Consider the following 27,172-nt stretch of genomic DNA (forward strand, 5'->3'; position numbering starts at 1 on the left):
CACCTGTCCACAACCTCAAACAGTCACACTCCACTATGGCCAAGACCAAAGAGCTGTCAAAGGACACCAGAAACAAAATTGTAGACCTGCACCAGGCTGGGAAGACTGAATCTGCAATAGGTTAGCAGCTTGGTGTGAAGAAATCAACTGTGGGAGCAATTATTAGAAAATGGAAGACATACAAGACCACTGATAATCTCCCTCGATCTGGGGCTCCACGCAAGATCTCACCCCGTGTGGTCAAAATGATCACAAGAACGGTGAGCAAAAATCCCAGAATCACACGGGGGGACATAGTCAATGACCTGCAGAGAGCTGGGACCAAAGTAACAAAGGCTACCATCAGTAACACACTACGCCGCCAGGGACTCAAATCCTGCAGTGCCAGACGTGTCCCCCTGCTTAAGCCAGTACATGTCCAGGCCCGTCTGAAGTTTGCTCGAGAGCATTTAGATGATCCAGAAGAGGATTGGGAGAATGTCATATGGTCAGATGAAACCAAAATATAACTTTTTGGTCAAAACTCAACTAGACGTGTTTGGAGGAGAAAGAATGCCGAGTTGCATCCAAAGAACACCATACCTACTGTGAAACATGGGGATGGAAACATCATGCTTTGGGGCTGTTTTTCTGCAAAGGGACCAGGACAACTGATCCGTGTAAAGGAAAGAATGAATGGGGCCATGTATCGTGAGATTTTGAGTGACAACCTCCTTCCATCAGCAAGGGCATTGAAGATGAAACGTGGCTGGGTCTTTCAGCATGACAATGATCCCAAACACACCGCCCGGGCAACGAAGGAGTGGCTTCGTAAGAAGCATTTCAAGGTCCTGGAGTGGCCTAGCCAGTCTCCAGATCTCAACCCCATAGAAAATCTTTGGAGGGAGTTGAAAGACTGTGTTGCCCAGCGACAGCCCCAAAACATCACTGCTCTGGAGGAGATCTGCATGGAGAAATGGGCCAAAATACCAGCAACGGTGTGTGAAAACCTTGTGAAGACTAACAGAAAACGTTTGGCCTCTGTCATTGCCAACAAAGGGTATATAACAAAGTATTGAGATTAACTTTTGTTATTGACCAAATACTTATTTTCCACCATAATTTGCAAATAAATTCTTTAAAAATCAGACAATGAGATTTTCTGGATTTTTTTTTTCTCATTTTGTGTCTCATAGTTGAAGTATACCTAGGATGAAAATTACAGGCCTCTCTCATCTTTTTAAGTGGGAGAACTTGCACAATTGGTGGCTGACTTTTTTTCAGTATATAGCATTTTTTTTTTTCAAACACCTTGAATTTCAGGGGGGGCGCGGGGCTCCAGTGGCGGGCTCCGTTGGCAGGGCTCCGTTGGCAGAGCGCAGCGCCCCTCCAAGACAATGGTAGGGGGAAACACTGGATTACATTCCATTTCACTTGTTAGACGCTTTTATCCAAAGCCACTTCCATACATTCAGTACTGGAGCAATCTGGGGTGAAGTGTCTTGCCCACGGACACAACTGCACGCTGACTGCACGCTGACTGCACGCTGACTGCACGCTGACTGCAGTGGGGATTGAACCAGTGCTCCGCTGATCCGAAGATCAGCGCATTATCTCACTGAGCCACACCCTATATCAGGGATGCCCAAGCTTTTTTGGCTGGTGAGCTACTTTTGAAATGACAAGCTCACCGAGGTTTACCAATCAAAAATAAAATCCCAAATTGCAAGGGTTGCTGAATAACACGTTTTATTTATACATCGGACAACTAGGCAGCAACAAACGACTAATTTGATAATCGATTAATCTATCGATTAATGAAACGATTAATCGACTATTCGGACTATTATGCCTTGCACAATTTCTCAAATGCTCTTATTTAGCCATCAACTTATTAGATTTAGCTTGAGGTTGTTTTAGGCATGTGGAAACTAACAATGAAGACAATAAAGATGAATACTTGATTCAAAAATACATATATTATTAAATTAACTAAACAAATTGTGAACAAAATTAACATTGCTTTTTATTAATTAAATAAATAATATTTCACATCAAAAGAAACAACAATGTTTTAAGAAATCGTATTAAATAATCTGATGACAGAACTGTAAACAGAATAGCTGAAACTTTAACAAAATAAAGAGTAACTCTTATACCTCTCTAATCATTAACCCATGTTTGTGTAATTGTGTTAACTCCGTGTGTTGCTGACATGGAAACGTTAATCGTGGATGGGGGGGCTACAGAGCTACTAGAAAGACAGTCGAACCCGGTGCATTCCTCCGTCTGAATGTGGTGCACTTTTGCTCAATGTTTAGACAAATTGCTCGTGTTACCGCCCTTACATGCTAAACACTATTGGCAACGAGCATTGCCCACCTCAAGACGGGTAACATTTAACCACACCTTGGAGCGCTTCTCTCTGCCATCCCCGCCGTGTGTTGCATGCATGTACTGTAGCAGCCGCGTGTGTGTAAAGGCCCAGATACACCGGCCAGTCACCTGAGAAGTCGCCGACACCTTCACCGACTGTTGCGTCGCCGGACTCTCCTGCGTATTTGCCGACTTCGCGCACTGGAACACACCGCAAATCCGAGCCGAGCACGTATGAACTGCATATGCGTGAGTGGCAATAACTCTCCTTACCAGCAGGCGGCGGTAGTGTGTATTCATCATTCAGAAGAGGCAACAACCGGAACAACCGGAAGACAGAGAAGAAGAACAGACTCTGTGATATACACAAACAACAAATAGCGTTTTCTTTCCATTTTCACTCTCGTCCATTGAAAACATGAACGAACAGGAGCTCTATAAACCGATGAGGTGAAATAGCCGTCCGTGTGTGTTCCATCTTCCATTTTAAATCATTTGTTTACCTCCCTCACTTCCGTTAACGCTTCTCATGCACTGATTCGCTAGCTGAACAGCCAATCAGTGTTATCCCTTTGTCCGACTTCCGGTGGTGTTCCCGACGCCGATTCAACATGTTGAATCGGCAAGAAAAGGCGTCGGGTCGGCAGAAAAGACCCGACGGTGCGGCGCACACCACTCCGAATAGGGCGTGCCCACGCTCATGTTCGGCCCGACTCCCATTTACTGCCGATTTTCGGGCCGGTGTATCTGGGCCTTAAACCATATACTGTATATATAAATGGACGTAGTGTCCGTGACATCACCCATAGGATTCTGCAGAGTTGCCGAGAAGGTCTTAGTAGGCGGAGTCGGCCACTAACGGCTCGACAGCAACGTCAGAGTCTAATCCCGCCTGCTCCAAATAAGGGCAAAGAGGCGGAGCCGAGGCGGGACCTGCTGCCTTCGAACTGGAAGTAAACAGAGCTAGCTCAGGCTAAGAAGCTAAGCTAACATGAAATACATGCATACCAAGTTACTGCTGACAGTGTAGTTCCCATATATAAACGTTACATTCATAATCAAATGAGACACTCTGCAAGATAACTAGCTATATTTTGTTATTCTTAATGCTTGTCATTCACACGTTAAGAAAAGAAGTACCGATACATAGCAGAACAATTGTGGCGATGTTCAGCTTAATAAGCTTTAATTTAATATATCAATCAACATAATTTATTTAGCTAATATTACAGTAGGCGAACCAAGTCTGCTTTTCGCTGCATCCCTTGATCTCCAGTTATAACGACGGACTCCATCGCCCGGACCTAACGGAGCCGCAGTGGGCTAGCTCCGGGACGCCAGCTGGAGCTAGCCCCCTGCGGCTCCGTTAGCTCCGGCGGCCACCACTGGGATTATTGGGTCCCCTATTAACATTTGCTCCCGTTTAGCATTAGACTATAAAAGTCTTACCCAAGGCTGAATCATAAACTAAAATGTATATGTATGTATAAAGGGTTACGTCCTTAGCCAGGGCTGCCAACATTTGAGTTCAGCTTGGAGTGAGATTTTTTCTTTTGGTGATCCGAAAAAAAAAAATTGTTACAAATGTATTGCACATGTACAAACTAGGGTTTCCCATAGAGAACCGCAGTGACGCGTCATAAAACCCGGAAGTAAACTTTTTCCGGTTCCTTCGTCAAAAACCAATGCAATTTCACACATTTAAGAGAGGGATCACGTTTTGTTCAGCCGGATAATCTCCACATGTCAACCCTACTTTTATAATTTTTGAATCATAAATCTAGTCGCCAGAAGCAAAATGCTAACGTTATGCTATAGACCAGGGATGGGCAACTTTGATGGTGGTGGGGGTCACATCATTGATGTACTGGCCACCAGGGGGCCGCAGATTCACTTGGAACACACACACAAAAATTCCATGTGTTGTATGTAATTATGAACAAACATACTAAGTCTGACATCTTCATTGACATTTTACAATCGAAGGGAACATCCCCAAAAAATGGGAACATCCTCTAATAAGCTCACTAAAAATATCAGTTCACAGAAATGTTATTTCATTTTTACAAGTGGCATGTTTGTATTGAATAGGTTATTAAACAGTGGAATAAAACGATTTTCAACTATTGGAAAGCACGGAAAATGTCTGTGTATTGAGATTAACCATTACGATTACATACACATGAAGTCATGAACACTAACCCAGATATTAGTTGTCTAACTTGAACCTAAAACACTTGTAGCCAGTCTCTGCATTCCCCTTATTCCACAATAAGGGGAATGTCAACACAGACACCTGTCAGCCCGCACTCTGCTGTTCCTCAGCACCGCTCCCCCTCCCTCCTGCTGAAATTACGAATGAAAAGCGTAGTAATCATAGATAACACGGCAGGGTCCGTGACAGTTTGTTTTCATCTGATTTCAAATAAACAAAGTCTTGGTTTTAAGAATATTAAACTTGTTTCGCCAAATTCAGATGATAAAAACAACTTTTAAGCTTGTAAAGGCATAATTACAAGAGGCAACTTAACGTCACAGCAGGCATAACAACAGCTGGTGTTTCTTGTGAGGGTTTCCCCAGGAAACAAACACAATACACACAAATGCGTCACAGATTATTTCGCGGTATTTGAAATCATGTACGCAGCTCGCGACGTAACTAGGAGTCTAGTGGACGGTATCAGAACTACAAGTAAAAAAAATAAAAAAAATATTTTTTTATTAATTACGTTGTTTATAAATTAATCTGAGGGCCGCAAAAAGAGGAGGTGGGGGCCGCGGGCCGCCATTTGCCCATCCCTGCCATTTGCCCATCCCTGCTATAGACGAACTACAGCCAGTACAGCAGCAGGGTCGCACGACTTCAACGTCACGCCAACTTAAGATCGTTTCAAATGACTTGTACTGAAACTGCACTTAAGTATATTAACATTTTAAACTGTATACCCCGGTTATCTAGGCCCTTTTTGTTTTGTTTAATGTATACCACGTTTATCTAGGCCCTTTTTGTTTTGTTTTATGTATACATGTCACACTGTGGGAAACGATATTTCGAGATTTCTGGATGTATAACACATGTAGAATTCACAATTCGCAAGAGTACCGTTAACCTAGAGTTAATTTATTCACATTAATTCCCATCAACAAATCCATTTGATGTGTCACATGAAATCTTTATTAGGCAAGGCAAGTTTATTTATATAGCACTTTTCAACACAAGGCAATTCAAAGTGCTTTACAAAAAATGAAAGACATTAAGAAAATGGCATTTAACACTAGAACCGCCAACGGGTAAACTTTACCCGCAGCTGTTTTTTGATTGTATGTAACTTTTGTTCAATAACATATTAAAGTCTCCCAGTCCGTGACTTTTCCTGAAAGTGTGTTATGTAGCACCCTCTGTTGTTAACAATTGTCAATATGAAGTCTGATTGAAAAAATCGGCAAAAAAAATGCCATTTATACCTATATCCGCCAGCGGGTAATATTTACCTGATAGAAAATGCAGCGTAAACATGACGTGTTGCTATAGCAACGCCTTTTGTCTACTGCGTTTCCTTATAGATAGAGAGATAGATTGAGAGAGAGAGATAGATAGATAGATATATTGATAGATGGATAGAGAGAGAGATAGACAGATAGATATTTATAGATAGTGTAACATCTTGGAGAATACAAGATCTTGGATGACTGAGCTCACGTTGAGGACGTAATGCATTTGTGCAGGTTACGTGCCGGTTGAAGAAAGATGGACACTCGGAATGAGAGAAGTAGTCCGCGTCGTCTATTTATGTAGAAAATTATATGTTCATAGAACAGAACATTACAGATATATCGATAGAGAGAGATAGAGAGATTTGTACCTCAACAAAACACAAGTCTAACACCAAGCGTTTAAATCAGCACTCTTAGCGATATTTTAAACTTCATGCTATCTGCACAACCTACATCATATTAAAAGCTGATTCTATTGGTATAAGTTTCATCCCTGTGCGATCAAAACTCACTGTATGATAAATAAAAGAACATTGTACCTTGAAAATCTATAGCGGGTACATTTTACACGTTCGCGGTTTTAGGTATACAGCGACCTCTGGCGGTTCTAGTGTTAAAATCAGTCATTAAAAAGAAAAGCTAATAAAATAAACATCAAAAGAAAAAATACATGGATAAAAGTTACAGTGCAGTCTAAGATATGAATAGTTCAATTAAAAGCAGCGACAAAAAGAAAAGTCTTCAGCCTGGATTTAAAAGTAGTAAGAGTTGCAGCGGACCTGCAGGTTTCTGGGAGTTTGTTCCAGATATTTGGAGCATAATAACTGAACGCTGCTTTACCATGTTTAGTTCTGACTCTGGGGACAGAAAGCTGACCAGTCCCTGAAGACCTGAGAGATTTGGATGGTTCATAATTTAGCAGTAGGTCAGAAATGTATTTTGGGCCTAAACCATTCAGTGCTTTATAAACAGCAGCAGTATTTTGAAATCTATTCTTTGACACACAGGAAGCCAGTGTAAAGACTTCAGAACAGGAGTGATGTGATCCACTTTCTTAGTGTTAGTGAGGACTCGAGCAGCAGCGTTCTGAATCAGCTGAAGTTTTCTCATAGATTTTTTAGTGAGACCTGTGAAGACACCATTACAGTAGTCCAGTCTACTGAAGATAAAAGCATGGACAAGTTTTTCCAAATCCTGCTGTGACATTAGTCTTTTAATCCTAGATATGTTCTTTAGGTGATAGTAAGCTGATTTAGTAACTGTTTTAATGTGACTGTTGAAACTCAGGTCAGAGTCCATGACTACACCTAGATTTCTGGCTTTATCTGTTGTTTTAAACGTTGCAGACTGAAGCTCAGCGCTAACTTTTAAACGTCCTGCCTTGGCTCCAAAAACCATTACCTCAGTTTTATCTTTGTTTAATTGGAGAAAGTTCTGACACATCCAGTCATTGATTTATTCAATGCACTTACTCAGTGTTTGAATTGGAGCATAGTCTCCTGGTGAAATGGTTACGTAAATGTGTGTGTCATCCGCATAGCTATGGTAACTTATTTAGTTATTCTTCATTATCTGAGCCAGTGGTAGCATGTAGACGTTAAAGCAGGGGTCTCAGACTCAATTTACCTGGGGGCCGCTGGACGTAGAGTCTGGGCAAGTCTGGGCCGCTTCAAGTATTCCACAAAACATTTATTAAAAAATACAACATTAACAGTTCTTCAACATCTTCTTAACATGAACTGTTCTTCACAACATAACTATGTACAGTTGCTCTTTCTTGCCTACTCCTTGCTGGTAGAGACCTGGCAGCGCTTCCTCTCACACAGCTGAGCCACATTTGGTTTGAGGGAGGAAGCAGTTGAAACCCTCAGTATGGCTTGAAGATGTGCATCAGTAAGTCTGGACCTGTACTTTGACTTATTGAAGTTCATGGTGGAGAAGAGCTGTTCACACATATATGTGCTCCCAAAAAGGCACATGGTCCGCTTGAACATCCTGGAAATCTCAGGGAAGGAGGGGGGCAATTCTCTCATAAACTGTCCAAGCTTGTCTGCTTTCCCATTCACTTCCCTGAACTTGGCTTTGAGCTCAGAATTGCACTGCAGGTCGATGAGCTCCATTTGAAGCACACCAGGGGCATTTTCCACATCAAAGGAGAAGGGGTCTGCAAACATTTGGAAAGTGGCTCTGTGTGTCTTGAAGTCTGCAAACCGCTGATCGAATTCCTCCTGTAGCTTCACAATGGCATCAATATACTTCTCACCACTGAATGCTGTGCCCCTGTCCATGAGAGCCTTGCATGCTGGGAAATGGCAGAGGTTTTTCTGAGGGAGCTGGGCTTTCCATAACATCAGTTTTGTAGAGAATGCTCTGACATTGTCATATGCTGCACTAACAAGCTGGCCCTGGCCCTGCAACTTCTTATTCAGAGCATTCAGCTCCTGCGTGATGTCAACAAGAAAAGCTAAGTCCATGAGCCATTTGGGATCACTCAGCTCGGGAACAGCCATCCCACCCTTGTCCAGCATGAATACTTTCAGTTCTGTTCTCAACTCAAAAAACCTCTTCAGGACGTTTCCCCTGCTGAGCCAACGTACCTCTGTGAAGTAGAGCACATCCTCATATTCTGACTCAATTTCCTCCAAAAAAGCACGGAACTGGCGGTGCTTTAAGCCCCTGGATCTGATATGGTTGATGCATTTCACAACGACATACATCACATTGTCAAACTTCAAGCATTTGCTGCAAAGGGCCTGCTGATGGATAATACAGTGCATAGCAATAGCCTCCTCCACACCCTCCTCCTCCAGTTTTCTTTGAACAAGTGCCACCAGCCCGTTTTTTCTCCCTGTCATTGATGGCGCTCCGTCCGTCGTAATTCCAACAAACCTCTTCCATGGCAGACCGATATCCGCAATGGCATCACACAGTTGCTGAAATATCTCCTGAGCGGTGGTCTGGCCATTAGGCTTGGGCGGTATGACAGTATTACGGTATACCAGGGTATTTCGAAATACCGTCGGTATGATTTTCAATACCTTGACGTCACAGACTGTGCGCCAAATCATAGATGCGTTTCATTCTATTACACTGACACAGAGTTTTGACAGGGACGACATTGGTTGTAATGCACAGCCCGCGCCAGCAGAGGGCAGGGGAGGGCAGTCCGTCTTTCCCGCTCTCAGAGCTCAGCACAGAGCTGAGCTGAGCAAGATGGCGGCAGCATTTGCCGGCCCCGAACTCGGACAACTAGTAAAAAAGAAAAATGCCTCTGCGCCTGTTTGGGACTATTTTGGGTTTACTCGTCGCCAGTGACTTCATCCAGCACAACGAGAGACAGAGGCACTTCTTTGGGAATGTTTAAGACGGGGTGAGTGAGTGTTGACATTTTTTTAATCCTATGCAACTGGTTGATGGTTTTGTATTCGAGGTCGGACGGTTTTAAAAACGAAAGCATTTACGTGCTAAACATTCACGCGAGTAATCCAATGAATCAAATGGAAATAAGGTTTTTAACACATGCACGGAATAATATTGCCAAACTAGTTAGTGAATATAGCAAACTTTATTCAATAAGTGTTAGAAATTAAAATCAATGTTTTAATGGGGAAATGTAGTTTAAACATGCCGTCAGTTTTAATGCTCTTTATACTGAAAAACCAGAAATTCTTGTGCACAAGCAGTTAAGCTTTTATTCTGAAAATCCTTCAACTACGCATGTAGCATGTGGCTAATATACGATTTCCTAAAGAGGTGAATTTAGTAGCGAAATGATATGGAGTGGTGCAAACCGAAGCCTACTGATTTAACACTACAACTATAGATGTTGAGATACTACCATTGAACTTTCACAGAGACTCCATTTAGTCTCCTTTTAAAGCTTCTCTCATGGACGGGAGAATAACGAACACAGTTTACATAAGTCAAGTATTTACTCCCGGAAAATGTTTATGTATGATGATATATTGTTAACTTAGCTCACTATGGAAACAACGTCGGACATCTACAAACGCGTCCTGTATCCGATCTCAAAATGTGCCATTTGCACAATGTGTCATGTATGCAGCCCTTGTTTTGCACTTGCGCGCACGTCGCGGCACTTTGCGAGCGTCTACCGGCTCGGGCTGCATTTTACACCGAACATATAATATACCGTTCGAAACATCTATTTGCCGCCGAACGCCACCTCACTCAAGTCGACCCAAGTCATACCGTCAGTGGCGGATGGTGGAAAATATTTTTGGTGGGGCTGGCTGTTGATATAGTGAGTAAAACATTTTTTTTTGGGAGAAATTACCCCTTAAATTGGGACTGATACCGTCATATACCGTATACCACGGTATGATGTCAGCAAGGTATGACGGTATGAAAAAAATGATACCGCCCATGCCTACTGGCCATGCATTGGTTCCACTGTAAGCAACTCCTCTGTCACTTCAAAATTGTCATCAACACCACGGACATACATTGCGAGCTGAGTGGTGTCAGTGATGTCTGTGCTCTCATCAAGAGCCACAGAATATGCACGGAAAAGTTTGGCTTTGTCGCACAGCTGATCATATATGTCACTTGATAAGTCAGAGATGCGCTCTGCCACTGTGTTAGCTGACAGGCTGATGTTGTTGAACTGACCCTTCTTTTCCGGACAGAATATACTTGCAGCCTGCAACGTGCATTTTTTTACAAACTCGCCTTCCGTAAACGGCTTTCCCGCCCTAGCAATCATCGCACTTACCACATAGCTAGCTTCGACTGCTAAATCAGCCTCATTGCTTTCTTTCTTGAAGAGATTTTGTTGCTTCCATAGAATTTTTTTTAGCTCTGACTTTTTTCTCTCTCTCATCTCCCAGGTATTTAGCATACTCTCTATGTTTAGTTGAGTAGTGACGTTTGACGTTATACTCCTTGTATACAGCGATTTTCTCTGTGCATATAAGGCATGTTGCGTTTCCCCTGTACTCAACAAAAAAATATTCAGTCTCCCACTTCTCCTGAAATGTTCTGTGGTCATCATCGATTTTTCTTTTCCCTGAAAGTTTTGATGAAGACATGGTGATATATTTTGCTTCCACTCTGTGTCACTTTTGGATCACTCTGGATTGATTCCGCTGCGCGCATTTGATTGACGTGTGGCGGAGTTCCCTCGGAGGGGGGAGGGGCGAGGGAACTCCGTGCAGCAGTTCCCTGCCAGCAGCAGCAGCAGCAGCGGGAAAAATAAAATTGAAATATAAAGCGCAAACGTAAACGCGCGGGCCAGATTAACACTATTACATGATATCAACAAAGGGGCCATGAGAAACTGTCTCGCGGGCCACATCTGGACCGCGGGCCTGGAGTCTGAGACACCTGCGTTAAAGAGAAGAGGCCCCAAGATTACAAATATTACACACCAGAAAACACAGAAATATCCATGAAATAAACATACAGTAGGCTATAAACAATTAAAGGGATAATTGGGAAGGCATTACAAATGTAAATATATTTTAAATAATAAAACAATCCCACCACCACAGGTATCTACAGGAGAAGAGGGAATTCTCTCCACAAAATGTGAATGCCCATGTGGAGAATGGAAATGCAGTCATGCGGCTGCATGAGCCATCTTTGCCATCCACAATTTCAGCTGCACTGACACCCCCTTCAGTGGAAGAAGCCAAAGGCAGCTTAACCTACGCATTCAGTGGAGAAGCTATTTCCTCCAACCAATAACTAATTTAACCCGCTGACAAGAGAGCCCACCTCCAAAGATCGTGACTGGCTGAGGGACAGACTCGGGGACAGGTTTTCAGGAATTTCTTGGCTTCTCTCCCCCGAGCCAGAAGAGGAACACTACAACTTGGAAACACTTACTGTTCCTGAAATTATCAAATCTGTTGGGCATCAGGGACCTGAGGCAATTGTGGCAAGCATGGCATTGTCTGAAGAGCAACAGAGGGCAATTCAGGTGGCTACCACTGGTCAGCGAACCAACCCAAACTGGCATTTGTTCAGGAAAGGAAGGTTGACTTCCAGCAACTTTGGAGCTGTCCTGAGGTCAAAGCGTGTGACTGCTTCCCTTATTGCCAGGGTGCTGGGGCAACAACAGGCCCTTGATGGTGTTTTGTCTGTACAGTGGGGGACTATGAATGAATGTGAGAGCGTCAGGGCATTCACCACTGCAACCCAGATGCAGGTCCATGAGTCAGGATTGTTGGGGGCATCTCCAGATGGTCTGGTAGGGTCTTCCGCTGTGCTGGAGGTAAAGTGTCCCTACGGAGCCAGGGAAATGACAATTATTGAAGCATTGCAAATCAAGGGCAGTAAGGAAGGAGAAACATTCAGCCTGCGTGAGGAACATCCTTACTGGCACCAAGTGCAAAGTCAGCTTCACCTCACTGCAAGAAAGAAGAAGAAATGAAAAAATTGTGAATCGTTTTTAATTTACATTTACTCACCTTTGCAATGTTGTGGTTGTTAGAGTGTTAGGTTTCCTGTCAGCTCGTCTGTTGGGAAGATATAAAATATTAGTTTCATGGAAGTCACCCCTTCACATATAAGAGCATTAAGACATACAGTACATAGGCTAAAACAAAACATCTAAAGATATAACCTTGCACTTTGATAAGTCTCGTGAACATTTTCACTATTTTGACATTTTTATAGATCAAAATTGAACTAAAGAAATAAATGGTAGATTAATCCATATTGAAAATAGGTGTCAGCTGCTACACTAATTGTAATAGTTATATTTCTTAATTAATTAAGATAAGATATTACTGTATTGATCCCAATTTGGGAAATGTTTGCGTTGCAGCAGCATAACAAGAAAAACTAAATATAAGTTATTATAAATACAAAAGTATGTGAGGGATGGAATATTAAATTGAATATAAATGTCAAATGTACATGTGATTTTACGTCCGAGAGAAGCTATGGAGCAGAGAGTTCTCTGCCAGCCAGAGGTGATTTGTTATTAGTTCAATATGTCAAACTGATTTCCCTGACTACAATCTTTAGTTACATGGTGAAACGTTATGCTGCATGTACTAATTTGACTTATCATATAAACCACACAGGTTTTAATTGGATTTATTCATTATCTTTACTTATGTTGCGGTCTTTTTAGCAGCGCCATCTCTAAAACGGCAATACAGTCACTACCCATCATTTACATTTCACCGTGACATGGACAAAAATGTAACGTCAGCTTACCTCATGGCACGAATCCAGACTCTCCTTTGGAAAACATTGGCCGGGAAACGATAGAACAAGCACGTTTCATGCGAAGACCTGTAGCTGCAACCCGGAGCAAAGCAACAAACCATTGCGTAGCTAACTAGTAGCGCTAGCTTTAGCAAACGTTAGCTAACAAAACGAACTGCCGAGTAAAATTGGAAAACACTGGTAATTAATTTTTCTATAATTTGTAAAACTACGGTGTTAAAAACGACAATTTCAAAAATACAGATTCTAATGGTCAGATATATATATACAGATACTAAAGATAGGCATGTACTTGCTTTCAAGCAGAACACAGGGGAAAACAAACTTAGCGGGAGTGTTTACGTGTTAGGCGTAATGACGTACAACGGCCTCGACAATTTCTGTAGTCCTATTCAGCCACTCGGTAACAACCATCGTTTTTCAGACACGTAAACTCTTCAAAGATCACCAGTGGGGTCACTGCTGATGTATTTAATGTCGTAGAACAAAACGTGATTTATCTCTTAAATTTGTGTCAACCACAGACCTTATTTCGAGCTATTTTCCAAAACCCTATGGAAAAAATGCATTGCTTTTTGACGAAGGGACCGGAGGTGCTAAAAATGCTAACTTACGTCCGGGTTTTTGGACGCGTCACTGCGGTTCTCTATTAATGTACCGGGCGCTACAGTGGAATACGCACATACACAGTGTACCCGCGACTCTTACAATGAAGGCTCGATAATAAGCTCACAGCCTATAAAATGGCATATAGGTGTAAGCAGAGGTAAACTTAAGTGCTATTTTACAAGTGTGTGTGTGTGTGTGGGGGGGGGGGTCCTCACCTCTGGGGGGTCCGGGGGCATGCTCCCTCAGGAAGAATTTTTTTTTAAATATTGAAGTTAAATGCACCAACCTGGTGCACTTTGAGAGCAAAATGAATTTAAGGATACAGCTCTCAACACCCATATGAAACTTAACTGTAAATAGATTTTCTTTTTCTTTATGGATATTTTACAAATCACTCATTTAAACTTTATTCTTGTTTTACTGTCATAGTATTTCATAACTGTTTTTCATTTATTCTCATAAATGGTAACCAAAACGTTTGAGAACCACTGAGATAACTAGACTAAAGTTCTATCTAAACAGAGTCCCTAACCTCACTAATCTGTAGTTATCTCTCTCAGTCTGACAGCAGAGAGCTCTCCCTCTCATTGTTTGAGAAACAGCTTCTAATATCCATTAGCGCAGGTAGCTACCCAGATGCTAACAACAACAATGCAAATAGTGAGTTTGGTAGAAATATACTGTGTAATAATAAAGTTATTTAAGATGATGCCATATTTATTGAAGATTTACATTATAAATATTCCCCACAATTATGCAAAAGCATATTCTTCAAAACTCTCTGCTGTAGTATGACCAACACAGGAGACTATTGATGTGTGTGTAGTGAGTTTGGCAGTAATAAGCTGTAGGCTATAATAGTGATTGAATATTATTGTATTCTCTTTTTTCGGAGTTGCACTTTGCAGACGGTCCCTGAGCACTCGTTTCTTCTCCGGCTGCGGATAGAGACCAATGTGTCCAGCTCGGAGGGCGGCGTATTGGCTTTTTTTTTTATCAAAATGTGATTGAAGTTCGTTTTCAACCTCACCACGGTACTTAGGAGACGTCTTTTGTGTCTGAATAACGTTTTGTTCATGAATTATGGATCCGTGAAATCAGAATCTCCCAATATCGTTCCAACTTTACTGAACTAAGCCAGAAGACCGTCTCATTTCGTAGACCGCTCAGTTTGCTGTTCCTTCACTTTATTTTTATATACATTTATTTTGGACGAAAATTTAGCGTGAGAAAAGGCAAGTTTGGCGTGAGTGCGTGAGATATGGGTTAATTGCGTGACTCTCACGCTCAATGCGTGAGTGTTGGCAGCCCTGCCTTAGCTGGCTAATAAGTAACAAGCTAAGCTACCAAGCACACAAACACCTGCGAACGGGATTAACATCTTTAATATTATCATTTTAGACTTCTTGGAAGTTCTGTTAGGACATTCAAGCGCACAGCACGACATTTTAATTGTCTGGTATTTGTAACAATATTCCCTAAAAGGCACAATCACCACGAACACGGCTAAAGCTAAAGGGTCAAGTACAGTACTATGACTAACTAACGTTGTAGCCTCTATGGTTGTAGCCTAGCAGAGTGGAATTTATGCAAAACCTTTAAGACCTAATATAAATAAAAGGGTCGTGTTAGAAAACAATTCACTCACAGATTCATAATCATGATGGTGGAATCTAACTATATCGATAATAATATGTATTGCATCCATGGGTAGAAACATGTTTTTTTTCTGCTGTAAAGTTGGGCATTTTAACATGGGGGTCTATGGAAATTGCTTCTTTCTGCAGTCAGTCCCTATCGGCCCATGTATGAACTGCAGTGTGTTGCACTTCCGTATTGGCATCCCGGCTGTTCCCCAGAGTTTGCCGCTTGGTATAAACTGCCCCGCCCCCTCGCACACAGACGGGGGAGAGAGATCTCATCTCGATTGTAAAGATCGAAAATACACCGACCATAGACGCATTTGTTTGTCAGAAACGAGTTGGCGACACTGAGACTGCGAGATAATGTTTGTGTAGCAATAATACATGACCTTTCTCTTTCTAAACTCGCTACTCGGAGGGAAGTTGCTGTGATATGCCTTGTGAACACTCCGATAAGGCCTCTCCACATTACCTTTCTTTGGCAGAGCGACGCTTGCTTTACAAATAAGGCAAATAACCTTTGAATGTGACATCACAAAAAAATATTCTTCCTCCCATTCTGGGTGGAAGTGGTATGTCTTTAGCTTTTTGCTCGGTCCCGCACTCATTTTGTTGTTTGTCTCTTGTTTGTCTTTTGTTTGCCTCTTAATTTGAGTTTTCCCGGCACTTGGCTGATTTTGCATCGCTTTGCATTCTGGGTTAACAGACTGGAAAGCAATAGGTGTGTCAATCAAGTAAACTCCTGAATTAAGTGGGAGGGAGGCCAAGGGAGGAGGGATCAAAACCTGTTTTGTCTATTTTTCGGAGCTGGATTCTTTTTTTTATGAATGACTCGCGGTCGACCGGTCGACGTAATGGGCACCTCTGCCCTATATGATTTATTATTTCTAACCCGCTGACCGATCCAGATCTAACTGACATTACTTATCTTAACTTCTTTCTGTTCTGACCATTCAAATCAGGGCTCGACATTATAAATGGCCCGCTGGCCCGGAAGCACTATTTAGACACCCCGGGCCAGCATAACGTACTTTCCACTTGCCCGCTCGGGCCACTAAAGATATTGTTTAAAAAAAAGAATTGTCCTGTGGTATTGGTATTTTGACTTGCAATTTAGTTAAATTGTTTAGTTTATTAATGCTACAACATAGCATTTTGTGAGTCGGTTATCGTTGTTGGGTGAAAAGGAAACAGCTGTTTGCTGCGGAGCGCAGCGCGAGCAGGCTTCCATGAGCGGGAGCGCGCTCCTTCACTACAGACTATCGCGCCACCTAACCATTCGCCAAAATGTTTTTAATACCAGCGGTAACCGGCCAAGCGCCGGGCAAAAAACAATCTTCAAATAAAAGAAAGTCACCGGAGGAGTTAAAGGAGAGTGACAGGGAGCATGAGAAGAGGGAGAGAAAGTTTCAGTCAGCTTGATCGATGGAGTTGGCTTCTAGTGGTGCAGCGACGCGTCCTAAAACCCTTTTAGAATCTATCGATTAGATTTATGATTCGAAAATGATGAAAGTAGGGTAGACATGTGGAGATTATCCGGCTGAACAAAACGTGTATTTATCAAACAGGTTTGTTTTCCACAGACCTTATTTCCAGCTATTTTCCAAAACCCTGTGGAGAAATCCCATTGCTTTTTTTCGAGGGAACCAGCAGCTTACTTCCTGGTTTTAGGACACTTCACTGCACCTCTCTATACGATGCCAATATAAACAAGGTCTTCTGTCGGCTCTGTACATCAATGCCGACCTATGCTGAAAAGTAAGTGAAGAGTAGAGAATATAAAGGTATTGGCTATAGGGAAATGTCCCAGCAGTTTAGGATAATGAAGGTTCTAATTATTACATTATATTACATTATTACATTACATTACATTATATTATTACATAGCCATTACATTTCTAACTCCTAATGACAGGAAGTCAGAAAGCGCATTATACAAATAATAATACTCATAATAGCAGACATTTTTTAACAATGACCACAATATCATTATTTTAATAAACCAAATATGAACAATTGAGGAAAATGAGGAAGAACTGATGATTCAAATGTTTTAGTACAAGTAGTAATGTAGTTAGCATAAATTACTATTGCAACAAATGTGTTAATTTTCTTCATTTTAAGTCGATTTGTTTTGGACCAATGCTCCGGGCCAGTGGTTACAATGGTGGGGCCAGGGACAATACAATTCCACCGGCCCGGAGGGCCAGTGGCATTTTACCCTTAATGTCTACCCCTGCAAATGTTCATTCATTTTGAACATTCAAGTTAATCAAAATATGTGTATTTCAAATTGCATTATTGTTGTCTTTGAAACTTTGAGGGAGATTAAATCATCCTGATATTCAAATATTCGACCCCCAACGAGATAACTGTTGGGGGTTGGGCTTTGCTGGTGGAGATGTGAAGCATTCTGCCTCAAACACATGGGTTGTATGTATCAAAGAAAAGGTCTGGCCATACGGACGGTTTCATTTCACTATCATTTAGGCCTGAGAATATTCCCGAACTCCAAGCAGTAAATAACAATTCCTGAGGACAAAATGTATGACATTAGTGTGAGCTGCACATTTACCCAACACCTCACTAATATAAGAGGGATGGTGGAAGCTGGGTAACCAGAGCAGCTGGGATGAGTCACATGACATTAAGACATTATTTAGATGATCTGAAAAACTAATTGAATGAGAATATTTGCTGGTCTCTATCCTTCAATGATCCAAAACGGAGTATATTTAGTTTTTTGACTGTTGGAGAAAGTAAATTTAGAACCGGAGAAAAAAAAATGTATTTATTAATAATAAAAGTATATCTATGTTATGAAGTAAATCATGTATTAATACATTGCCATGAGCACACGTAACATTGAATTGACACTGTAAAACCCTTAACCCCTCATCCCTCATGTTATTGTCCTATTCTGTTTGTAATGTGTGTGAGCATTGTCCTTGTCTTTATGTATGTTTTTGAAAAAAACACAAAAGAACATTTTTAAGACATCTGTAGGAGCCAAAACACTGTGGGTATAAAGGTAGGAACCTATGTTTGTTGGTGAGAGGTTCCGCCGGAAGGCCATACAGTTTTTGACAACACACGGAGAACACACGCACACGGAGAACACACACACACGGAGAACACACACACACGGAGAACACACACACAGAGAACACACACACAGAGCACACACACAAACACAGGATTACAAATAAGCAAAAGGTATTGTGTAAACCGTAATATCGTTTGGTGAATGATGGAAAGAAACCAGTAAAAAGGGAAATAAATGGACTGTTTCGAACTGGAAACTTTGTTTCTGACTTGTATTCCGCAGCAAACTTTGTGTGCGTCAATTACAAACAAAGCGGATCATCAGAGGCCTAAAGCGTTGGCTTAGCCTCTACAACATCTATGGACCGAATGATTCATCATCAGAAAAATAATCTGTAGATGAATGATCAGGACTGAAAACAACAGTTGCTCTGCAGCCCTAGTTTGAATGTTGGTGCCCCCCCACCCAGTTTTCTGAGGCCTCTCAATGGATTCTTCTGTTTCTCTGTCTCAAGGTTTTTCTCACAACCAGCGCCTAGTGTTCTGGGCTACAAAACAAATACAAATGTCTGAAATCTGTGTTGAGAATCCAATAGACCTCCTAGGAGTCTGAAGACACTTCAGAACACTGGAAAAAGAGGACGTACATTTCTCCAATGTAGAAAGAGTAATTAGTCTGAGAGCCAATGGGTCACCAGTTTGCTCTAGATTTTAACGTTTTGCTATATGTGTTTATTAGTGTGTGTGAGGTGGGCTGGACTTCACCAACCTGTGCTCTTCTTCTTGCGCTCTGCTTCTCTCTTGTCCTTTTTAGAAGTTGATGTGCTCTCTGTCAGCATGGACGCTTGCTTCAGATCGTCTTCAGTTATCAGGAACACTGGATTGTTCTTTACTTCCTGGGAGACACATGAAGAAACAGCACACACTGTACTTTCAAAGTCTTTTTTTCTGATGGTTGAACTCATGCAGATGTGACGGATGACGGCTGTACCTTCTGAGCTTTCTGCTGCATGGCTTCATCAAACAGAGAGAGGCAGTTGCTGATAAACTTCTCACTGACCACCACCGTGTCTCCCAGCACTCTGGCAGAGGACTGGACATTAGTGCTCCTCATCGCCTCGGCGATCAGCATCCCCATGTCCTCCACTGACAGGCAGCTGGGCAAAATGGGCTGAAAGAGCCAGAGTGAGAGCCAGGATTAAAACTGAAGAAATGCATATATTTACAATGAATAGGGGCTCAGTTAGAGACAGTTGTGTAGCACCTGTATGTCAGTCCATGTGGCTGAGTTGACGGCCTCCTCCACAGATGCCTCCACCTGGTCCACCAGAGCCTGCCCCACGCAGGCCGCCCTGAGGAACAGCAGCTTGCTGGACTTGAAGCGCTTCTTGATAAAGCTGCTGGGCTCAGGGATCCCCAGCCGGACCAGAGCATCAAACTCTGCAGGAGGAGGAGTGCACTTAGACTACACACACACACAATTATAGTAATACAACCTCCAAAATACATCACTCTCCTCCCTGAGATTTAAAAATGGTACATGTAACATTATGGAAATAACATTTCTAAAGAACAACTAGACCTATGTTATATATATATATATATATATATATATATATATATAAAATGGTAATCTGATTCCTTATTTTTGTAAGTGTATATATATACACTTACAAAAATAAGGAATCAGATTACCATTTTTGGAAGATATGTTCCAAAGATATACCGATAGTAATAATAATAATAATTTCAAAACCCATACCCAAATATCCGTTCTGCTTGAGGAAAGCGTCCACCCAGGCGTTCTGAGTTTTGGAGTAGATATCAGGGATGTACACAGCCTTGTCCTGCCGGCCTCCCACCACGCTGCCCTTCAGACGGCCGGTGTTCACCAGCTCCTCCAGGACCGCTGGCAACAACAGAGCCATCACAGAATCAGACACTGAGGCACACTACCATCATAAAACACAGAACCATCAAACTCTCTGCTTACAGTACAGAAGATGTTCCTGAAAGCCAAAAGCTGCGATCATGTTGCTGACAGGTGTCGGCCTGCAGGACACAGAAACAGAAAAAAAACAGTCAATCAAAACATTTTCTTCTGTCCACCTTCGTAAGTCATAAATTCTGCTCTGCTAAGATATGACTATAAAGAAGTTGTTCATTAAAATGGTCATATTTTAAAAAAAAATTTGAACTTTTTATTTATTTTTCATACATAACATCAATAGAACATACATGGAGATGCTTACATAACTGCAGCTGTTGTACACCAGGATTAATCATACATACCCTCCTTGGGCACCAAAAGGACATACAGTTTCTTAATGTTATCAATTTCTATATTGTGCAAACATAATCAACATATTACAGATATTATCACTCCCCCTCATAGGAAACATGATCGCACAATACCTGAACCATTATGATAGTCAGAGCCAGTGCTTTACCATCAGATGAAACAAGTACAAGTGCAGTGAATAAAATAAATGAAAAATAAATAAGTAAAGAGGTGCTGCTAGAGATCTGGTGTTGCTTGTATTAATGGGGACCATTTTTCTTTGAATTTGTCAGTTTTCAGCTGTAGTCTTGCTGTGATTTTCTCCATTAAATAAACATTTTTTACCCTATTTCTCCAGTGGACTATATTGGGGGGCTGCGGGTTCAGCCACGAGACCGTTATCATTTTTTTCGCAATTAGAAGAATAATTCTTAGTAAGAAAGCTACATTTCTGTCCATATCACAGGGCAGTATACCCAGTATATAAAGTGCTGGATCCAAAGTAAAGGTAATGCCCAGCACCCGTTTAATCTCCTTTTGAACATCCTTCCAGAAGCCCTGAATGGTTGGACAGTCCCAAAATATATGTGTGAAGTCTCCCACCCGTCCACAGCCCCTCCAGCACAAATTAGAGGTATTGCTATATTTTGAAGTGATAGATGGGGTGTTAAAATATCTCATTTTCACCTTCCAATCAAATTCCCTCCATGTTGGACTGTTTGTTATTGTATGTCCCACCTTGAATATTTCTTTCCAATCCTCGTCACATATTATAATATTCGCTTCCAACTCCCATTTTTCTTTGACCTCCTTATTGTTGCTGTTACATTCATAATGTAGTACCTTGTAAAGTTTTGATATAGCCCCTTTTTTTGTCTCGTCCCCTGTATATGTCATTAACAGATCCTCTAGTTTAGATGGGGCTTTGCGAATGTTTTCCCATTCCTTATGCTTCTGAAGGTAATGTCTCAGTTGCAGGAATCTATAAAAGTCACAGGATGGTAGGTTAAATTCCTGTTTCAGTTGTTCAAATGATTTAATGGTTTGTCCAGTAAAGAGTTATATACAGTGTGTGCTGTAGTAATATATATTAACCCCTTATTTCCCCATGTTTTAAATCCTGAGTCCATAATAGATGGTAAAAAGTCTGGGTTTGTAGCTATTTTAGTGGCCCTGCTAATAAAGTTTGACAACTTTAATTCCTTTCTTACCTCTGACCATATCTTCATCGTAGCCCTGATCCACTCATTGCAAGTCCCCAACCCTTTCTGTGCCTTTTCTGTCAAAAATGGAAGTGCTCCCACAGGTACATTATTACATGATTTTTGTTCCATATCAACCCAAATTGTTTCTGTGTCTTCAGTTATCCACATAATTATTGCTCTAATTTGTGCTGCCCATAGTAATATTTGAAATTAGTAGGGATGCACCGAATATTCGGCCACCGAAAATTATCGGCCGAAAATGGTTAAAAAGGCCCTTTCGGCTGAAAAAATATCACCGAATGTCAGAGAACAGGGTTATGTTGATCACACTCCGCATATTTGTCCGGGTGTTTTGATTTCAAGTGATGGAGTAATCCCGAAGTGTTGAAAGTCTTTGCAGTTGCACCCCCTCGAGAAATGTCAGCTGAACACATTTTACAAATCGCAATCCGCGCCTCTTTTTCTGATATTCTGAAATATCTCCAAGCGGCAGACATGTTGGCTGTGAGCATGTTCGCGCGCCGTGCTTGTTGCCGCGTTTTGATTACGTCATCACAACAACACTTTAGGTTACCAAACTTATAGGTGCAATTGTTGTTGTTGAAGGCCTGGCTGTTACAGTCTTTATTTACGGTACACTATTTTGTTGTAGGCCTACTGGCCTAGATGTTTATGCAGTTTTAAAGCACCGTGGCTTTGTTCTGAATGCACTTTGTTGTAGTTATCCTACAGATAAAAGAAAATGCACTTGACTTGGAATGAATGTACTGTATGCATTCAAAAGTGCTGAATAAATGTTTTATGGACCCATAATAGTGATTATTATTTAAGTTAAGTTTTGCCATAATCATGTCTTTTTCCATAATCAGGTAGCTGAACAACATTGGTAAAAATGTATACATTATATATATATATATTTCTATTAATCATTTTCGGCCTTTCGGCATTCGGCCAACTGTTTCCTATTTTCGGTATCGGTTTCGGCCAAGAATTTCCCATTCGGTGCACCCCTAGAAATTAGGTAGATTCAACCCTCCATTCTCTTTTGTACATAGAAGTGTCTTATATTTAATTCTCGGTTTTTTATTTTGCCACAGGAATTTTGATATTATTTTGTCCAGTAATTTAAAAATAGATTTAGGGATCACAATAGGCAATGACTGGAACAGGAATAAAAGTCTTGGCAGTATATTCATCCTAACCTTTTCTATTCTTCCCGTTAGATTAAGAGTTAGAATTCCCCACCCGTCAACATCTTTTTTTTAAATCTAATTTATCAGTTTCCCATAGTTTGCCTCAAATAGCTGAGATGTGACAGGAGTAATATTAATACCCAAATATTTGAATCCTGTTGTGGCCCATTTAAATTTAAACTGACCCTCCAACCCTCCTGGACGGTCACCTGAGATCATCACAGATTTGGCTTCATGGGTCAAATAACCTGATATCTTCCCAAGTTCATTAAGACTGTTCAACTAAGCTGGAATAGATGAGGAAGGCTCCCTTATATACAGTGGGGCAAAAAAGTATTTAGTCAGCCATCAATTGTGCAAGTTCTCCCACTTAACTCCCCTGTAATTTTCATCCTAGGTATACCTCAACTATGAGAGACAAAATGAGAAAAAAAAAAATCCAGAAAATCACATTGTCTGATTTTTAAAGAATGTATTTGGAAATTATGGTGGAAAATAAGTATTTGGTCAATAACAAAAGTATTTGGTCTTTGGTCAATAACAAAAGTTCATCTCAATACTTTGTTATATACTGGCAATGACAGAGGTCAAACATTTTCTGTAAGTCTTCACAAGGTTTTCACACACTGTTGCTGGTATTTTGGCCCATTCCTCCATGCAGATCTCCTCTAGAGCAGTGATGTTTTGGGGCTGTCGCTGGGCAACACGGACTTTCAACTCCCTCCAAAGATTTTCTATGGGGTTGAGATCTGGAGACTGGCTAGGCCACTCCAGGACCTTGAAATGCTTCTTACGAAGCAACTCCTTCGTTGCCCGGGCGGTGTGTTTGGGATCATTGTCATGCTGAAAGACCCAACCACGTTTCATCTTCAATGCCCTTGCTGATGGAAGGAGGTTGTCACTCAAAATCTCACGATACATGGCCCCATTCATTCTTTCCTTTACACCAGGGGTCGGCAACCTTTTTGATATGAAGTGCCATTTAAAAAAAAAAAATGTATCAGCGTGCCAACGATCGAGAATTATCAACGGGGGGGGGGAGGGGGGGTAGAGGAGCTTGACGCTCGTGAACTATCAGCAAGAGGGCGGGGGGAGCCTCGCTGCGGGGAAGCAGTGTGTGGACCTGTCAGCGCAACTTACATGATGTCGAATTTAACAAAACATTTAAATAATTGGTTTAAACGGCATAATAATAAGGACGATCGTCCGTTCTGTGATTCTCCAGAACACACATGTTATGATATTAGGGTCATGCAGAGTGAGATGAGATCGCTGTCCCTTTAAGAGAGAGAGAAAGAGGGGTGTGGCTTGTGCATGTGTGTTTGTGGATGGTAGAGCGACAGTGAGGGAACGTGTGTTTGTTTCTGGAAGTGAAACGAGGCAGCAGAAAAACAGAGGTCTGTGATGTATTTTGTGAAACAGAAGAACAGCTAAATAAATGCAACGGCCTCCTAAGAAGAGCTTGCCTCTCTCCAGTCATTTAAGCTAAAGTGGGTTATTGAACCTGAAGCTTGTTGCTTCTTCCCTCCTCGACTACGATCTGGGAGCCGACAGGAAAGTTCAACACACAGATGGCCAGTCCGCCCCTTTGTAGCATATTATTTCGATGAGAGATGAGCAGATCGCCACTGGGCTTTCAACTAAATACACAGCCACGCAAAAACTGCGGCATTTGTACAGCTCCTTATGGGTACTGCAATTAGTGAAGTGCTTTCCTCCGTGGTGAAACGATCAGCACTGCACCACGGAGGAAAGCGGCAGAAAGTCACCTGGAGATAAAGAGATTGGGGCTGCGTTGCGTGCATGGCTTCCTTCTGCAGGTAACGGGGAGACGCGCTCTGGCGGCGGTCTCGTTCAGGATCCGAAAATACAATTTAAATATTTTTGCACACTTATTCCACTTATTCCTAGTGTGCCACTGGTTACGGTGCCGCGTGCCAATGCTGGCACGCGTGCCAGGGGTTGCCGAACCCTGCTTTACACGGATCAGTCGTCCTGGTCCCTTTGCAGAAAAACAGCCCCAAAGCATGATGTTTCCACCCGCATGTTTCACACTAGGTATGGTGTTCTTTGGATGCAACTCGGCATTCTTTCTCCTCCAAACACATCTAGTTGAGTTTTGACCAAAAAGTTCTATTTTGGTTTCATCTGACCATATGACATTCTCCCAATCCTCTTCTGGATCATCTAAATGCTCTCTAGCAATCTTCAGACGGGCCTGGACATGTACTGGCTTAAGTAGGGGGACACGTCTGGCACTGCAGGATTTGAGTCCCTGGCGGCGTAGTGTGTTACTGATGGTAGCCTTTGTTACTTTGGTCTCAGCTCTCTTCAGGTCATTGACTAGGTCCCCCCGTGTGGTTCTGGGATTTTTGCTCACCGTTCTTGTGATCATTTTGACCCCACGGGGTGAGATCTTGCGTGGAGCCCCAGATCGAGGGAGATTATCAGTGGTCTTGTATGTCTTCCATTTTCTAATAATTGCTCCCACAGTTGATTTCTTCACACCAAGTTGCTTAGCTATTGCAGATTCAGTCTTCCCAGCGTGGTGCAGGTCTACAATTTTGTTTCTGGTGTCCTTTGGCAGCTCTTTGGTCTTGGCCATAGTGGAGTTTGGAGTGTGACTGTTTTAGGTTGTGGACAGGTGTCTTTTATACTGATAACGAGTTCAAACAGGTGCCATTAATACAGTTAACAAGTGGAGGACAGAGGAGGCTCTTAAAGTAGAAGTTACAGGTCTGTGAGAGCCAGAAATCTTGTTTGTTTGTAGGTGACCAAATACTTATTTCCCACCATAATTCGCAAATAAATTATTTAAAAATCAGACAGTGATTTTCTGGATTTCTTTTTCTCATTTTGTCTCTCATAGTTGAGGTATACCTAGGGTGAACATTACAGGCCTCTCATCTTTTTAAGTGGGAGAACTTGCACAATTGGTGGCTGACTAAATACTTTTTTGCCCCACTGTATGTTAATATATCATCCGTGAATAATGACATTTTGTGTTCTTCTCCCCCTTGTCTCTTATTCCTTTTATGTTTTTATTTTGTCTAATTAATTCAACCAACGGTTCGATACTTGCGGCAAATAGTAATGGACTTAAACAATCTCCTTGCCTAACTCCTCTTTTAAGGTTAAAAAAATCTGACCAACAACCATTTACTCTAATACTTGATTTTGGACAGCTGTAAGCAATTTTTATCCAATCTATGAAGGTTGATTGACACCCAAAAGCATCCAGTGTGTTGTATAAAAAGCTCCACTTGACCTGATCAAAAGCTTTTTGTGCGTCTAAGCTTAGTAACAAGGTTGGCTGAGGATTGTTTTTGTACATGATATGAGATTTAATGTTCTCCTAATATTATTAGCCCCTTGCCTACATGGGATAAAACCGGTTTGATCCAGTTTGATAAATTTGGTTATACATCTTTGCATTCTCCGAGCCAATATGTTCGTCAATATTTTTAGATCGTTACAAAGCAAGCTAATTGGCCTATCTCCCTCACATGAAGTCGGATCTTTGCCCTCCTTATGTAGGACAGATATAATGGCTTCAGAACAAGTTTTCGGTGGATTATCTGAAGATAGAGCATAATTAAAAACTTTAAATAATATTGGTGTAATCTCTTCTTTTAGACATTTATAAAATTCACCTGGAAACACGTCTGTACCAGGGGATTTGTTATTTTTCAAAGTTTTTATAGTGTCAGATATTTCCTGCAATGAAATTGGCTGTATCATTTTAGATGCCTCCTCCTTTGTTAATGATGGCAAATGTAATCTATGAAGAAATTGTTATGTTTTGGATTCTGTAAGCTTAGAGTCTGAGTCATCATATAGCTTTTCATAATAATCTGCAAATGCTCCTGCTATCTCTGATGGGTTTGCCAACATTTGTTTAGAATTAGGGTGTCTTATTTTAGAGATGATCCTATTTGTCTGGGCCTTTCTGAGTTGGAATGTGAGAAGGCGACTTGCTCTGTTGCCCATTTCATAGTATCTCTGTTTTGTAAAACATAGAGCTCCTTCTGCTTTGTATGTCAGAAGTTCATCTAATTTACATCTGTTTCTTTTTAGTTCAAGTAAGGTGCTATTGTTGGATGTTCTTTTATGTTCTCCCTCCAATTCTCTAATTTTACTCTC

The 27,172-nt window shown here is 41.5% G+C and overlaps 2 protein-coding genes across 6 annotated transcripts in view; both read right to left on the minus strand.

The window, feature by feature from the left end:
* The window catches only part of ufl1 (UFM1-specific ligase 1), a gene marked incomplete at its 3' end in the record, with an annotated part of 49,846 nt that overhangs the window by 18,540 nt on the left and 4,134 nt on the right, over window positions 1-27,172 (minus strand). The window contains exons 7-11 of the mRNA XM_079645253.1: window positions 20,344-20,402; window positions 20,113-20,259; window positions 19,615-19,790; window positions 19,342-19,521; window positions 19,120-19,246 (exon numbers count right to left, since the gene is read on the minus strand). Of these exons, the coding sequence (XP_079501379.1) occupies window positions 19,120-19,246; window positions 19,342-19,521; window positions 19,615-19,790; window positions 20,113-20,259; window positions 20,344-20,402 (689 nt within the window). The remainder of the gene's footprint in view (window positions 1-19,119; window positions 19,247-19,341; window positions 19,522-19,614; window positions 19,791-20,112; window positions 20,260-20,343; window positions 20,403-27,172) is intronic.
* Window positions 5,508-27,172, minus strand: part of LOC307015980 (general transcription factor II-I repeat domain-containing protein 2A-like) — a 576,621-nt gene continuing 554,956 nt past the window's right edge. The window contains exons 1-4 of one of the 5 annotated variants that reach the window (XM_079645010.1): window positions 13,042-19,105; window positions 12,285-12,332; window positions 12,004-12,099; window positions 5,508-11,196 (exon numbers count right to left, since the gene is read on the minus strand). In XM_079645010.1, the coding sequence (XP_079501136.1) occupies window positions 11,118-11,196; window positions 12,004-12,099; window positions 12,285-12,332; window positions 13,042-13,154 (336 nt within the window). In that variant the 5' untranslated portion in view covers window positions 13,155-19,105 and the 3' untranslated portion in view covers window positions 5,508-11,117. Of the gene's footprint in view, window positions 12,100-12,193; window positions 19,106-27,172 lie in introns of those variants that run through there. The other 4 variants (XM_079645006.1, XM_079645009.1, XM_079645007.1 and 1 more) reach the window with 4 other exon arrangements.

Source organism: Notothenia rossii (assembly GCF_949606895.1).
Source record: "Notothenia rossii genome assembly, chromosome: 8".
In the NCBI taxonomy this organism is placed as follows: Eukaryota; Metazoa; Chordata; class Actinopteri; order Perciformes; family Nototheniidae; genus Notothenia; species Notothenia rossii.